General features: G+C 44.6%; 1 protein-coding gene across 3 annotated transcripts in view; it reads left to right on the top strand.

Moving 5' to 3' along the window:
• The window catches only part of C5H10orf90 (chromosome 5 C10orf90 homolog), a 244669-nt gene that overhangs the window by 16063 nt on the left and 214038 nt on the right, over positions 1–14568 (top strand). For all 3 annotated transcript variants that reach the window (XM_051145479.1, XM_051145482.1, XM_051145481.1), the window contains exon 2: positions 10384–10456. In XM_051145479.1, coding sequence (XP_051001436.1) covers positions 10384–10456 — 73 coding nt within the window. The remainder of the gene's footprint in view (positions 1–10383; positions 10457–14568) is intronic.

Raw genomic sequence — 14568 nt, 5'->3', positions numbered from 1 at the left:
AACTTCCTTTGGGGAAAGAAATCATTCTGGAGAGTGACTGTATTGTATTAGGTTGTATTTCTGTGACAAAGCATCATGACCAAAAATGAGTTAGGAAAGTTTATTTCAGCTTACAGCTCCGGAAGGAGAGTGTGGCAGGAAAACCATGTCATGATGGCAGGAGCAGAAAATGGACTGATGACATTTCATTGGCACAGGAAGCAGGGGGGGGGGGGGGAGGAGAGAGAGAGAGAGAGAGAGAGAGAGAGAGAGAGAGAGAGAGAGAGAGAGAGAGAGAGAGAGACAGAGAGAGAGACAGAGAGAGAGAGACAGAGAGAGAGACAGAGAGAGAGACAGAGAGACAGAGAAAGACAGAGACAGAGAGACAGAGACAGAGACAGAGAGACAGAGACACACAGCAGAGAGACCCAGACAGACACAGAGACAGAGAAAAACACACAGAGACACAGAAATAGACAGAGAGATATACACCCATAGAGACACACAGACACAGAACAGGAAGTGGTTTTGGAGCCATGCATCCTCAACACCCCTGACTCCTGCACCTGTGACATACTTCCTCCAGGAGGGCTCCACCTCCTAAGGATTCCTATACCTCCCCAACAGCACCACAGGAGCCTATGAGGGACATTTCTTATTCAAATCACCACAATGGTGATGGGTGATTGACATCATGGGGATGCTTAATAACCTTTATAAATGGTTGCAGTGTGAGCTGGGGAGATGGTTTAGTTGGCAGAGTCCTTGGCTGTGTTATTTGGGGACCTGAGCTCAGATCTCCAGGACCCATATAAAACCTGTAACCTTAGTGCTGTGGTGAGATGCCACAAGCAGGAAGGTCCTTGAAGCTCACTGGCTAGTCAGACTAGCCAAATTGATGAGCTCTATAGAGCTCAGAGAGAGAGAGAGCCTGTTTCAAAACATATTGAGGGAGATGATTGAGAAGGCACTTAAAGTTGACCTCTGTCCTCCATAGGATAATGCACACATGTACACCTTCTCTCTCTCTCTCTCTCTCTCTCTCTCTCACTCACTCTCTATCTCTCTCTCTCTCACACACACACACGTGCATGCATGCTGTAATGAAGAGTTTTATGTTATGTATATTTTACCACTGTAAGAAGTCATTTGAGATGGCAGCATTAAGCCAGTGTGGAGCATCTGTGTGTAGTATTTTTCAGACCATAAGACACAATTTCCCTCCCAAAAGTGGGGCTGGGGGGGTGGGAGGATATTATGGTGCACCCTTTGGTCCGATTGCTGTTTTCTTTTTTACAGTTTTTCCTGTTTTACTGCTCTAAAACTGGGTGCATCTTATAGTCAGGTGTGTCTTATAGTCTGAAAATTACGATATATGCCCATGTGTAAACACACAGTTCCCACACTCACAAAGCTGTCCTTGCACTCACTTGTGCTTAACGAACATGAACTCTAAGTACACATCTTAATCTTCAGTTGTAGGTTTATCCAGTGGCTGGTAAGATACCCAAGGGCAACCTACTGACTGGGCTTATTTCTTATTAGACATGCTGGTTGAATCCAACTCTAAGCTAAATCGGAGCTTATTCAGGATATGTTTTTTTTTTTTTAAAGCTCATCCTTATTAAAAATAAAATTTGCATGCATCAATATTCATGAATTTTTAAAAGAACATAGTTCATTTTGTTTGGGCAGATGCAGACAGCAGTGTAACCAGTACCAAATTGCGATCTGAGATGTTCCCACTGACCTGAAGATTTCTCCTGCCTTATGCTTCCAGGCTCCCCTTCCCACATTATGCTTTCAGGCTCCCCTGGCCCACGCCCCCACCCCATCTGCTACCCAAGTGCCTGGCAAGCTCCCACTTGCTTTCTAGAAATGACCAAGGCCAAAAATCCTGTAGTCTATAGTGTTTTGTGCCATGACAGATGTTACTTTTGTGTTTGTAAATGGTATGCTGAGTTATGTGTTTGTATGTGCACATGTGTGTAGGGTACATGTGTGTTTGTGTATAGGCAGAGATCGGCACTCTAATGTCCACTCATTCTTAACCTTATTTTTTATTACAATTACATGTATGTGTATATGAGTGTGCATGCCTGCCCACATATACCAAGGCACACACATGCAGGCCAGAGGACAATTTTCTATCATGTGGTCTCTGGAGCTTGAACTCAGTTCATCAAGCTTGGTGTCAATCGCTTTTAGCCACTGAGCCATCTTGCCAGGCCTCTGCCTTATCTGCTGAGACACAGTGGTCTCTTCCTGAACCTGAGACTTCTTGATTCAGTCAGACTGGCCTGATAACAAGCTCCAAGACCCTTCTGCACCCACCACCCCCGCTCTGGGACAGCAAATGCATGGTGCTGCACACAGCTTTTGATGAGTCCTGATCCCAAAATCAGGTCCTTATACTTGTGTGGCAGGTACTTTACCCAGTGAGCCATGCACCCCATCCCACCCAGCCCTAGGCCCAAGTCTGTTCATCTTATCACCTTGACCAAATACCTGACAGAAACAGTGCAAGAAAGAAAAGGCCTATTTAGTTAAAGTTTCAGAAGTCTCAGTTGATCATGGAGAGGGTGTGGCAGAGCAGACACTCACATCAGAATATGCAGGAAGCAAAGTGAAGTGATGATCAGAAGGCAAAGGCAGTACGCAGCCATTGAGGACACATCAGCTCCAGTCAGTCCTGACTGACTCTTCAGTTTGAGTCCAATGATGGATGAAATCGTTTAGTACATCAAAGCCCTCATGATTTAATCATCTTGGAGAGATGCTCTCGTTGACACACCCAGAAGGGCGCCTTACAAATCTCCCAGGAGTCTCTCCACCTAGTCAAGCTGACAGTCAAGATCAACTATCACTCCAAGTTTCGAGGGCAAGCATTCTCTCTTGAGATAGCAGAAGGCTGGATGTTTGGACCCTGATATAGACAGGTTTGCCTTTTAGCCTGGCCAAAATTAACTCTGAAACTACCCATGGACTTTTGCTTTCACTGTCTTCAGTTGTTTTAGAGAGCTCACCATTGCACTGTAGGACCTCTTTTGACAGTTGTCCCATATAAGATATATATATATATTTTTTATCGTGATGTCTTCAAGTAATGCTGCTGTGGGGCTGCAATACAGTCCTATGTAGAAGGGGCTCAAGATGAAGTGGGATGCCCGCTAGGAACTCAAGAATACTTCACAGTTGACCACACTACTGCTGACATTGTTACAAGCAACACCAAGACACTTCCTTGCTGTGAAGATGGAATTGTGGTAGACCCTTTCTTCTAGGGTTGCCATGGAGATCACATGACACCCTGGAAGCATTCAGCACTGCTCAGTTCATGGTAAACCCTTTAGAGGTGAAAGTCAGGTATGAAAAGGCATCTTTTCAGATTGCTTTCAGTAAATCTGTTTCTTACACACACAAGACAAATACACACACACACACACACACACATCACTCAAGCAGCCTCTAGCTTAAAATGTCAACCTCTTGGGCCAGAGGAGGACTTTTATGCAGGCAGGTCAGCAAAGGGCTTGGAATTGCTCTGATCTTGTTTCGTGGTTTTTTTTTTTTTTTTTTATTTTGTCCTTGTTGCTTTTGATAAAGAAAACAGTAACAGCTGAGGTACCAGTCATAGATTGGATAGGGCTGTTGAACTCTCAGAACACCTCTCTATGGGTGTCCCAGAGTCAGAGTGACTTTACTGTAGTTGATTCTCAAGCAGTCCACACTGGGGGGGGGGGGGGGCGGGGCGGGGGGCAGGAAGTGGCACTAAATGGTTATTGGGAGAAAAGTTTCCTCTTGGTGCAAGAAACAGATTCTGCCCCTAGAGCACGGGAAGTAAGGAGAACAATAATAGCAAACAGTAGAACATGCTAGAAGGAATATTTAAGGAATCAGGTGGCACCCCCTTCTGAAATACAGAACAGTTTAGTTAAACTTGACCTTGTATCAGGGTCATCAACATGCCTGTATTTTGGAGTGATTCTACCCATCATGCCTGGTACTTGTATAGAATTTTCTAGCCAACGGCTCCATTCTTTGCTGCTGTCATTTCTACCTGCAAACAGACTGGAGCTGATGTCACCCTGATAGGGAGATGAAGAACTGTGTTCTCTGCAGACCAGTTCTCAGTAAGCAACCGGGGAAGAGACTGATGCCCTTCATGTGCCTCTAGGAGGAGGGGCAATAGAAATTACACCCCAGTTTGATTCGTTCTCACACCAGAACCTCAGCAGCACAAAGGAGAATGAAGGAAATGCAAGGAGATTGAACCTCGCCCATCTTCCTTCAGATCCTGACAAGGGAACAATCCCCCATCTGCAATCAGATAAGGGGAATTATCTCGGTAATAAAAGTCAATTGAGAATCTAAATGGAAAAATCTAATGCTTTTCATGCTGATTTATTTTAGATTAGAAAAAGTTAAACCAGAAGTAAACACGAAGAGACGGGGCATGGAGAGAGAGTCGTGGTGGAGTGGGAAAGCGCAGATTTGAGCTATTATAGGCGCGGGGTCGCATTAACCAGAAAATACACTGTCTGACATTAATTACTGTTGCAGAAGAGAGTTCAGGAGATTGAAAACAAATATGTACCACCGGCAAAGATCAATCATGCATCTGGCTGGTGGAAGAGAGTGTGTGCTGTTCTAATAGAGCCCTTGTGAAACGGTGGTCCTCGACAACTCAGCCACCTGCCCCATGTACTGCCTGCCCCCTAGTGGAGCTTTCTATATCCCAAGCAATGATATTTTAGTGACAGGACAGCCATCATTATCCTAAAGATAAGACCCAGCCCCACACCTACTCTCTTGGTCTTTGGTTCCTTGTTACAAGTAGACTTGGGGTACTTTTTCCTTTGCTTTGGTGACTGATGACCACTGGCAACTTGACTGGATTTAGAATCACTGTGCACATAAATGTGTCTATAAATGGGTGTTTCCAGAAGGGTTTAAAAGAATAAAGAAGGGCTGGAGACATGGCTCAGCAGGTAAGAGCACTGACTGTTCTTCCAGAGGACGTGAGTTCAATTCCCAGCACCTACGTGGCAGCTCACAACTGACTGCAACTCCAAGATCTGACACCTGCACACAGACAAAACACCAATGCACATAAAAATAAAAATAAATGAATTATTTTTTAAAAAAGAAAGAAACTAGAGAAGGCCCACCCTGAATGTGGATGGTACCATCTCTTGGGCTGGGGATCCTGATGAATGAATAAAAGAAAGTGAGCAGCGGGCCAGTATCATCACTGTCTGCCTCCTGAGTACAGATGTAATGTGATCAGCCACCTCATCCTCCTGATGCTCTGTCTTCCTCACCATGACAGACTGTACCCCTCGAACTGTGAACGAAAATAAGCCCTTCTTGACCTTAAGTTGACTTTGTCAGACATTTTAAAAAAGATTTATTTATTTATTAATATGTATACAGTGTTCTGCCTACATGTACACCTGCAGGCTAGAAGAGGGCATTAGATCTCACTATAGATTGTTGACCCACCATGTGGTTGCTGGGAATTGAACTCAGGACCTCTGGAGGAGCAGACAGTGCTCTTAACCACTGAGCCATCTCTCCAGCCCAGACTTTGTGAGGCATTTTGTCATAGCAATGAGAAAACTAACTAAGACACGTACTGTTGTCTGGAGAGGCAGCGTTGAGGAGGTGGAGTGGAGGCAGTTAGGTTGTATCTATACTGAAAATGCTCAACTCTTCTTCGCTACCCTCTTCTTTCCTGAGGTGTGAGTTTCACTGTCTGATTTGCTGGCTTTTGATGATCAGATGATATTTTGCAAAGCTCAGTCAACTGTCTCCACATCTATTAGGCAAATGCATGATCATGCATGTCACACACGTGTGGACACAGGGTTCTAGCCACAGAAGGGCAAGTTGGAGTCCCCAGAGTGCAGGGTGCAATAAGTGTATGAACTAGGCTAGGGCTGCTCTGGCTTGGTACTTAGTATGGCTACAATCATCCACTCTCTGTAGATCTGTTTGGGCACTTCCTCCAGTAGGAAGCCCAGAAAATTACTTAGAATCTGAGAAATCAAAGGAAGTGTAATTATGTATGTTTTCCCCCATTGTTTAGAATAACATTTTCATGAACTAGGGCCTCTAGTCGACCAGCAGTAATAGGGGACATCTGGTGGCCTTTCCTGCTGCATGCATGGTGAGTCACAAGCATTTCTTCATGTTCTGTCACCATTCATTCGTTCATCCATCCATCCATCCATTCATTCATTCACTTGTTCCGCTTGTATTTTGTGGGGTATACTATAGAACTGGGACTGTTGCAGATTTTGCAATACAGCTGTGAACAGCAAGCTGACTGGTTAGGTGTTACATTTCACGGGGAAGGAAACGAGCAAAACACCCATCAATCACTGTGTATCCTATATCGTTAAAAACAGAGCTGAAGAACTTTGTCTATCACAAAGGCAGCCGTAAGGGACAGCTCACACGCAATGACTACCATGGAAAAGCCCAGATCTTACCCCTCTCTGTGCAGGACTAACTTCGTTAAAAAATTTGAGTTGTTAAAAAAACAAAACAAAACTATCCTTTAAGAAGACATATTGAGATTAGCTGAGCTGTGGTATATTAATGAGCTGGGTGTCGCCAGGATCACAGGCATTGTCATAATGGTAGCAGATGCCTGGGTTTCATTGTACACATGTGCTGTGACCTACAAAGCTGTTCTCTGATGTTGGCTAATTCGGATACTTCTGACATTTTGATATTATGAACTACTCTACTTGGGAAAAGCTCGTGAAAACGCATGGCCTTTACTAGAATTTTAGACTATTTGGGGGAAAAAAACCAGAGTTGGAAGCTGGGGAGGCACAGAGCAAGAATTACTTTATGGAAATGTCACAGGTGATGGAGTAAAGGGAAGAGGCTGCAGGGATGCAAGTAAGAGGCCACTGCTGAGATTTTCATCAACGCTGTTGGAGACGTGGATATGGGATGGCGAGATGCTCAGGAAGGGTAGCCAAGAGGAGCAGCTGGTAGAAGCCATCCAATCGACTTGGCAGCATTGGCCGCTGAAGAGCAGAACAAGAGGAATTCTGGGACATGGGCCAGTAGCTCAGTGAAGACTGACAAACCAAGGAGTGAGTGGGGAACACTGGAGTGGATGGCTCCCTTGGGTGGGTTGGTGGGGAGTAGAGAGTCAAAAAGGAGAAGTCTGGGAAGTAGAGGAGTACTGCTCATGTCAAGAGGCAGAGGCAGAGGCAGATGGGAATGTTGGGGAAGGTGTGGCTTGATGTCCTGATGGGGGGAGGTCTCCAAAGGGTCAAGCCAGTGGGTGCTGGAGTGCTGTGCCCTGTGCTCCTGAGAGAGGCGGCTCTATTTTTATTTATTCCTGCACTCATTTATCCCTTTATCTCCCCTCAACCAATTCTAATTGAGGGCTATAATGTGTTCCTCCCTATATTCAGAGCAGGGAATCTGTTGGCAAGCATGGTACAATGTATTTTATTCTCACGCGGACGATAGTTGAGAAATGCTCAGGCATGGCTCCGTGTGTTCCCCTGTGTTTAACAAAGCAAGGCTGAAGAAAAAGAATGGTCTGTGAGGGGCTACAAATCGTGATCCTTACCTGGTTTTGTCTGTAATGTCAGGAGATACGCATGAGGGCAGGTCACGTGGTCTGAGAAACATAGGACAACTCAGAAAGCATGTCCAACAAACTCATAAGAACATGAAAGGACCCTGTGGTGGGTATAAGTGTGTAGAGTCATGGGGAGGAAGAAGGTCACAGAGTGTGACCTGGTGATCTACTGAGATTATCAGAGACAGACACATGGGGTCTCTTGACATCACAGTGCAAGGGTTATTCTTCTATAGAAAGGGGTGGCTGTGAGCCACCTGTAGAAAGTAGGGCCAAAGCCAAGACTTTCCAGAATGCTGTGGGTGGGTCATGCTCTGAGGTCAGGCTTGTGAAAGCAGCTCCAGAGTCACCTGCCATTGGGAACCCTTGGGCCCCCAGTGGCCAGAGCTGCTTAGGAGAAATAGGGCATTTGCAGAGGGGCCTAGTCACTTTAGTAACTCATCTGCTGGGACATCTGGGGTCCCACAGACAGAGAAGCCGTTCTCAATCCAAACTGGCACATGTGAGTGTTGGTTAGTTCACTTAGTTGGTTAGTTAGCGGATAGGTAAGTATTGGCAGATCCAGTCTGCTAGTCAAACACTAACTTTCAGTGACCATGGTGATAGTGATGATGGCGATGATGACAGTGGTAGCCACAATGATTATGGCAGTGATGATGATGACGATGGTGGTCATAGTGGTAAAGGGTGATGTGGTAGTGGTGATGCTGGTGATGATGACAGTGGTGATGGCGATGATATTCATGGTGGTGACGATGATATTTGGAGCATGCTGGCTGAAAACTGTGGAGGTAGATTGGTTCTTTGTTGGTCTTTGGCCCAAGTCCTGCCTCTTTCTCTCATCCAAGCGTGGTGACCTTGGTCTGTTCCTTCACTGATGCCTTGACTCTCGTGGCTGCCATTGTGGGACAGCACCAGCACACTTTTCTAAGAATGCTAAGAGTTCAGCGACTAATAGGAGTAAAGGCTGAATGTGGTAACAGTCACCTTTGATGTCTTGGAGTTGTCAGCATTTCTTATGACCCATAGTCATGTTAGTGGCTGGAAGAGAGACTGAGTGAGGCTGGAGTGGAAAGCCAGGATAGTTGCCACTGGCTTCTGTGGAATTCAGCCCAGTCCCATGAACCTCTGTCTCTGTGATGTCTGAGCAATCCAGACTACTGCTCGGGTCAGAAGCATCTCTCGGCTGTATCTTCTCCTGATGTAGCCCCACATGGCTAAGAGTGAAAAGAACCCATAAATAAGATGAACTCAAACTTGGACTGAGAGCTGAGCCAAGGTTCAGAACAGGAGCCAGACTTGAGTTCCATAAGTGAGCAGCCTCCCAATTCATGGTTGGGTACAACAGGACTGTCATAGGAGTTCTCCAGTTGGACAAAGCCATAGCGTATGCCAAGGGATGATGGGGAGACATGGGCAGACCTTCATGGAGCATGATGATCTGGAGCAGGTGTGTTCAATCTACAGCACACATCATGCCACCAACGCTATCTATGACTACAATCTGATAAAAATTGTAAATTTACATAAAACATGAGACTTATGTGTCTATGGGTTCACGTTCATGTACATTTGTATGTGAATATATATGTGTGTGTGTGTGTTCATGTTCATGTGTGTGTGCATGTTCATAGGTGAATATATGTATGAATGTGCATTGGTAATGTATGTGTGTGCACATATACAAGCAATGGGTCAGTGCCAGGTCTACCTAAATCCCTTTCCACTGGACCCGGAGATTTACTGATCTGGCTAGAATGGCTGGCCAGTAAGCCCTGGAGATTCTCTTGCAGGGATTATAAGTGTGTGTTACTACTCTTGTCTTATGTGGGAGTGGTAGGATCTGAACTCAGGACCTTTAACTTATATGTCTCAGTTTACATGGAAGCCATGGGCCAGGCCTGGCATGAGACTTTAGTGTGTGTGTGTGAGTTTTTTTTGGGGGGGGTGTAACTTGACCTGATAGTGAATTTTGTAGAGAACTCTACCTTGTTTAAAGTTGGGCCTACCTTTTAGAGGCTCACTGTCATCATAACCAGGGTCCCCAATGTCATTGACAGCAACTGCTTTCCCAAAGACTAGCAGAATTTCAACCATTTGCTCCTGGAGGAGAAAAATCAGTGCGATAATACACTTACAGACAACAGAACCCTTTTGTGGACATTAATCTTATTTTCATTGGACTTTAAAAGCTAATTCTTGAAATTTAATTGCTCAGTTAATCGATTTACCAATATTTATTGAATGTTCAGGTTTAGCATCCGCCTGGCACTGGAAGGCGGTTCTTTGATCTACTAACAAAATCCACCCAGAATCAATGTTGGCTGATTTCAAACCCCTTTCCTTCCTCTCTCCCCACCCCTCCCTTTCTTCCCTCTTGGACATTTCGAAAATATCAGAATCCTGTGCTTTATTTCATAGGCAGTGCTGACTTGAGAGATGGTGGAGGCGTATTTATAACAGTGTCTGGTCAGAGGACAACCTTGGGTGTCAGCCCTCACTTGTTTGAGACAAGGTCTTTTTGTTGGTCCCTGCTGTGTTTGCTAGGCTAGCTGGCCTGGGCATTCTTGGAATTCTCCCATCTCTGCATCCCATCCATCCAGAGTAGCACAGGGAATGGTAGATGCTTTCACACCATGCTCAGCTGGACGTGTAGTCTAGGGATCTGACTCAGGTCATTAGGCTTTCGAAGCAGATGCTTTACCCACTGAGCCACCTCCCCAGCCCCGATGTGCGCTATTGATCAGGCAAGAAAAAACAGAACTGGTAAAGTCCTTGTTGTTTTCCAGATGAACAGTCGGCTTTTCTCATCCCCAAAAGATGACTCTGCCTGGGAAAGAAGTGAAACTCTTTCAAAAGCAGGTAAAGACTGGGCCTTTCAGATCTCCACCTCTTTGTCCCCCTGTGCCCCGCTTTGTCTGTCTAATTAATAATGAAATGTATTTGGAGCCTATTTTCCTCCCAGACATAAGTGCTAACTAAAAGGCTGGTTGGAATGTTCATCCTTCAGGCTTTTAGGCCACCAGTCTCTGAAAAAAAAAAAAAAAAAAAAAAACAGGGACACTGGTCACTCCAAGAATCATCTCCGATACTCATGGTGAGGCACGGGTCACCACAGCTTCCTGTGCAGAGTCAGGCCAGTACAGAGTCCGATTCTACCATGACTGAGCAACAGGGCAAATAGGCAACACCTTCAGAGTGAGGTGGGTGTAGCTTCACTGTAGGAATGACAGCTGTGTGTCCATAAATCACTTTTATGAGGCTGGAACTCATCGTCACTACATTGTAAAAACAAGAGGTGAGACGGTTACAGTTTATAACGTTTATGAAGTTTGTTCATATAAATTATGTGGAAAGAGCTCACCCCCGCCTCCTTCCTGGTAGAAATCATATGGATTTAGGTCAAATGTTCTGATGATCCTGAATAATAAGACTACTGGGCTAATAAAATATTCAATTCAGAGAATCAAGCAAAAGGAAATTCTAAAAGAACACTTTAATGTTGTAAATTACGTTTTTGAATCCTTGTTCTAATCTTAATTTATAAGCTTGGCATGCGAGTAGCAGTAGATGCAAAGTAGGTGTGTGTTTGTATAAATATGTATGTATGTATAATATATGTGCATTATATATCTGTCTGTCTGTCTGTTGTCTCTCCCCATACATAACTTTTCTTTCCATTATCTGCCACTGCCTGACTGTATGAAAGATTTCAGGCACCTGAATTTCTTTCTTAACCGGAGTAGTCAACCCAAGACAAAAATGTTATTAGAAGGGAGCTTTCATACTTAATCCTCTCTGGAAGGCCCCCGAGCATCGTTTACAGTTTGTTCTTTAATAATGGCAGATATTTAGTTTGGGATCATATGAAAGCACAGCCAAGATGCTGCCTGGGGTGAGAACGTGACTCTGTTGATGGATGAATCTGCCTGGACAGCAAACGCCAGCCCAGGAAGCAGAGCTGGGCCATCAGCAGCTTTGGGGAGTGAGGGGGACATTGAGAGGAGTGATGCATCGTCCCCAGGACAGCCGTGGTGGCTGTGCAAGCAATCACACTGGGTAACTGAAGTGTGCACATGTGGTACTATATCCCGGAAATGGGTCAGCTCAGAAGGAGCTAATTAGGCTTTCCATAGAGGATGCTGCTCCAGAGAAACCAAGACTGTGCTGGCTCCAGACAGGGGTTTGATGGTTCAGGCTGTAGAAAATGTGCTCAATATACTCCGAGTGTGTCAGTGGAAGTGGGAAATAGTCTGACACTGGCTGTGCAGCCTGAGGAGTTCACCCTAGAGATCTCTGCTTAAATGTGGCCAGGATCTTTTCTTATATCTCAGAAAACGATTTTGAGATGAGTCAGTGTCTTAATTACTTTATCTCTCTGTGACAAAACACCATGTGACCAAAAACGACTTTAAAAGAAATAATTTGTTTGGCTTATGGTTCCAGAGGTTAGGGTTCATAAAGGTAAAGGAGGAATATGCAGCCAGAATAGGAGGGTGAGAAATCACATCTTTAACCACAGACATGAAACAGTGAACTGGAAGTGGGGTGGTGATGTGAACTCCCAAAGCTCAGCTCCAGCAATGTACTTTCATCAACAAGGCTCCATGTCCTAAACGCAACCTCTGCAAACAGCACCACCTACTGGCACCAGGTGTTCAAATACATGACCCTATGGGGACATTTCTCATTCAAATCACCATGGTCAGTGTGAAACAAAGTTGGCTTTAATTAAGAAAATGAGAGTGAGTGTGTATTTCTCTAGAAATAATCACCTTAGGGGGCTTTACACTAGTTAATGTATCTGATTGTGAAGTGACAAAAATGTTTTGTTATATAGTTTACAATGAGGTTCAATATTCCAAAGTTAAAGTTTAAGTAAAAATAATGAATAACCTAGCTTATGTATTTCTCATCTCTTAAGAATTTCCTTTGTGATGGAGGCTATGATCAGGGGTTCTGAGGTAGATTGTTTAGATGTATGGGTGAGAGAGGAGTTTAGACAAGACTAAACTCAAAGGTCATATATGTTGACTGTGTGGGGTTTGAATACTTCATGCAAGAGACCAGTATGACATCTGCTCTAGACACTTGATGTAGTGTTTAAGGCAGGGTTACCATCTTTTAAAAAAAATTATCTATCTATCTATCTATTTTTACTTATCTGTGTTTGTTGGAGGGCCATGCTTGTCATGGCACATGCATATAGGTCAGAAGACAACTTATAAAAGTCGGTTATCTCCTTCCATCCCATGGATTCTGGGGGGGGGGGGGTCAAACTCCTGTTGTCAAGCTTGGAATCAAATTCCTCTACTTGGTGTGCCAAGTTTTTGGCATGGATTACTTTCTTGCATAGGTCGGTAGGAGGAAACACCAGGAGAGCTGCTGAGATGTGTGCAGGAGGAAATGGGAGCTGGGAAGTGTGCAAGGCTGTGAACCTGATAGAACCTGCAAGTGTAGGTGGCAAGAGACCAAGCTTCACCAGTGTACTAGTCACTGGAGACACCTCTCATGCCAATGGCGGACTTGGCCATCAGCTGGATCTCACCTTAAGGAAGATCCTGCCATTTCCTCATTTCTTGGTTTCCTCAGGCAGGGAAGCTTCTATAAAGCTCAGCAATGAGGGGTAAGATCTTGATCAGGGGCATGGGACCATATGATATCCATGTCCCGATGCCCAGTCAGGAAGACACACACACACACACACACACACACACACACACACACACACACACACACACACACAAAAAAAAAAAACAAAAAAAAACAAAAAAAAAAAAACAAAAAAAAACCAAACCAAAAAAATCACATAGCTTTGGGATCTTCATTTCTGTGTCCCCATTAGCACCACATAACCACTCACTCAGTCATTTGAATTTCCATCCTGCGAGGGAGGATAGTTGAAGCCTTATGGTTAAATTGCCTTCTTGGCAAGGCTTTGAGAATCTGTTGGCCTGAGTAAAATTTCAGTTTCCTATGATTAATAGGATCTGAACACGAAGGGAGAAAGAATGTAGGAAAAATGACTATTTCTACCCAAATTCACATCTGCTTTTAAAATCAGAAGACAGTTGAAAGTCTCTTTCAAAGCCCGATTACACATGTTCTAGAAGCTTCCTTTTACCACTCACCCATTGCCCTATGACCTGCTTGCAGGTAAGGCTGCAGGTGTTAGGAAGAGGCTGGTGAGGAGCCTGTCACCTAGCTTGGTCACTCCTAGGAAACAGGTTAGCAGCAATGTAAGTGAAGAGGACAGATAAAGGTCACTTGGACTTTTCATTACTGATTCTGGTGGCCTAGGAAGAAAAAGTGGGGCGGTGGCACAAATTTTCTCCCTCCTGATCAATTAGAAACAACCTTTACAACTGGCAGCTTTTAAAGGGTGGGTCTATGATAGATGAGAAAAATCAAGTGTTTGTAGTTCACTTAAACAAGGCGAATAGCAGTTTCTCTGTCCAGCTTTCAGAAGAGCAGAGCTTTACCATCTCTCTAATGATGGCTTTAAACTTCAGGGCACGAGTGGAGCAGAAATCCACATGGCATACAAACCCTTGGTTCTGCTCTGAGGAGTCCTGACCCATTTCTCCATAACCAAAATGCCAGCAGCAGGCAGCTCTTTTCCAGAGGACACCACTGGTGAGCTCAGCTTCTTTGTCTGTAAGCAGCAACAGAAGGCCCAGGAGTGGAGCAGATCTGGTGGCCTTCCCTAACTGTTGGCTTACATGAGGTTCTTCATGCTGGAGTTGAGTGTGAAGCTGGTTTGTTTTATATAAAAGCCATTTTGTTCAGTTTTCCTCACCTGCAGTCTTCTTATGGATTTCTTTCTGGCTACCAGGAGAACCCATCCATTGAATGGTTTACAGGAACATCTTCAGTCAATGCAACTTCCTTGGGTAAAACTTGCATCAGTCCCCCAGAGGAGAAAGTAGGAACCCCAGGGCACAGCACCTCTACCCTCATCTGTGGTTTCAAAT

Source organism: Acomys russatus, chromosome 5 (assembly GCF_903995435.1).
Source record: "Acomys russatus chromosome 5, mAcoRus1.1, whole genome shotgun sequence".
NCBI classification, from domain to species: Eukaryota; Metazoa; Chordata; class Mammalia; order Rodentia; family Muridae; genus Acomys; species Acomys russatus.
This window is presented reverse-complemented; position numbering and strand designations above follow the sequence as displayed.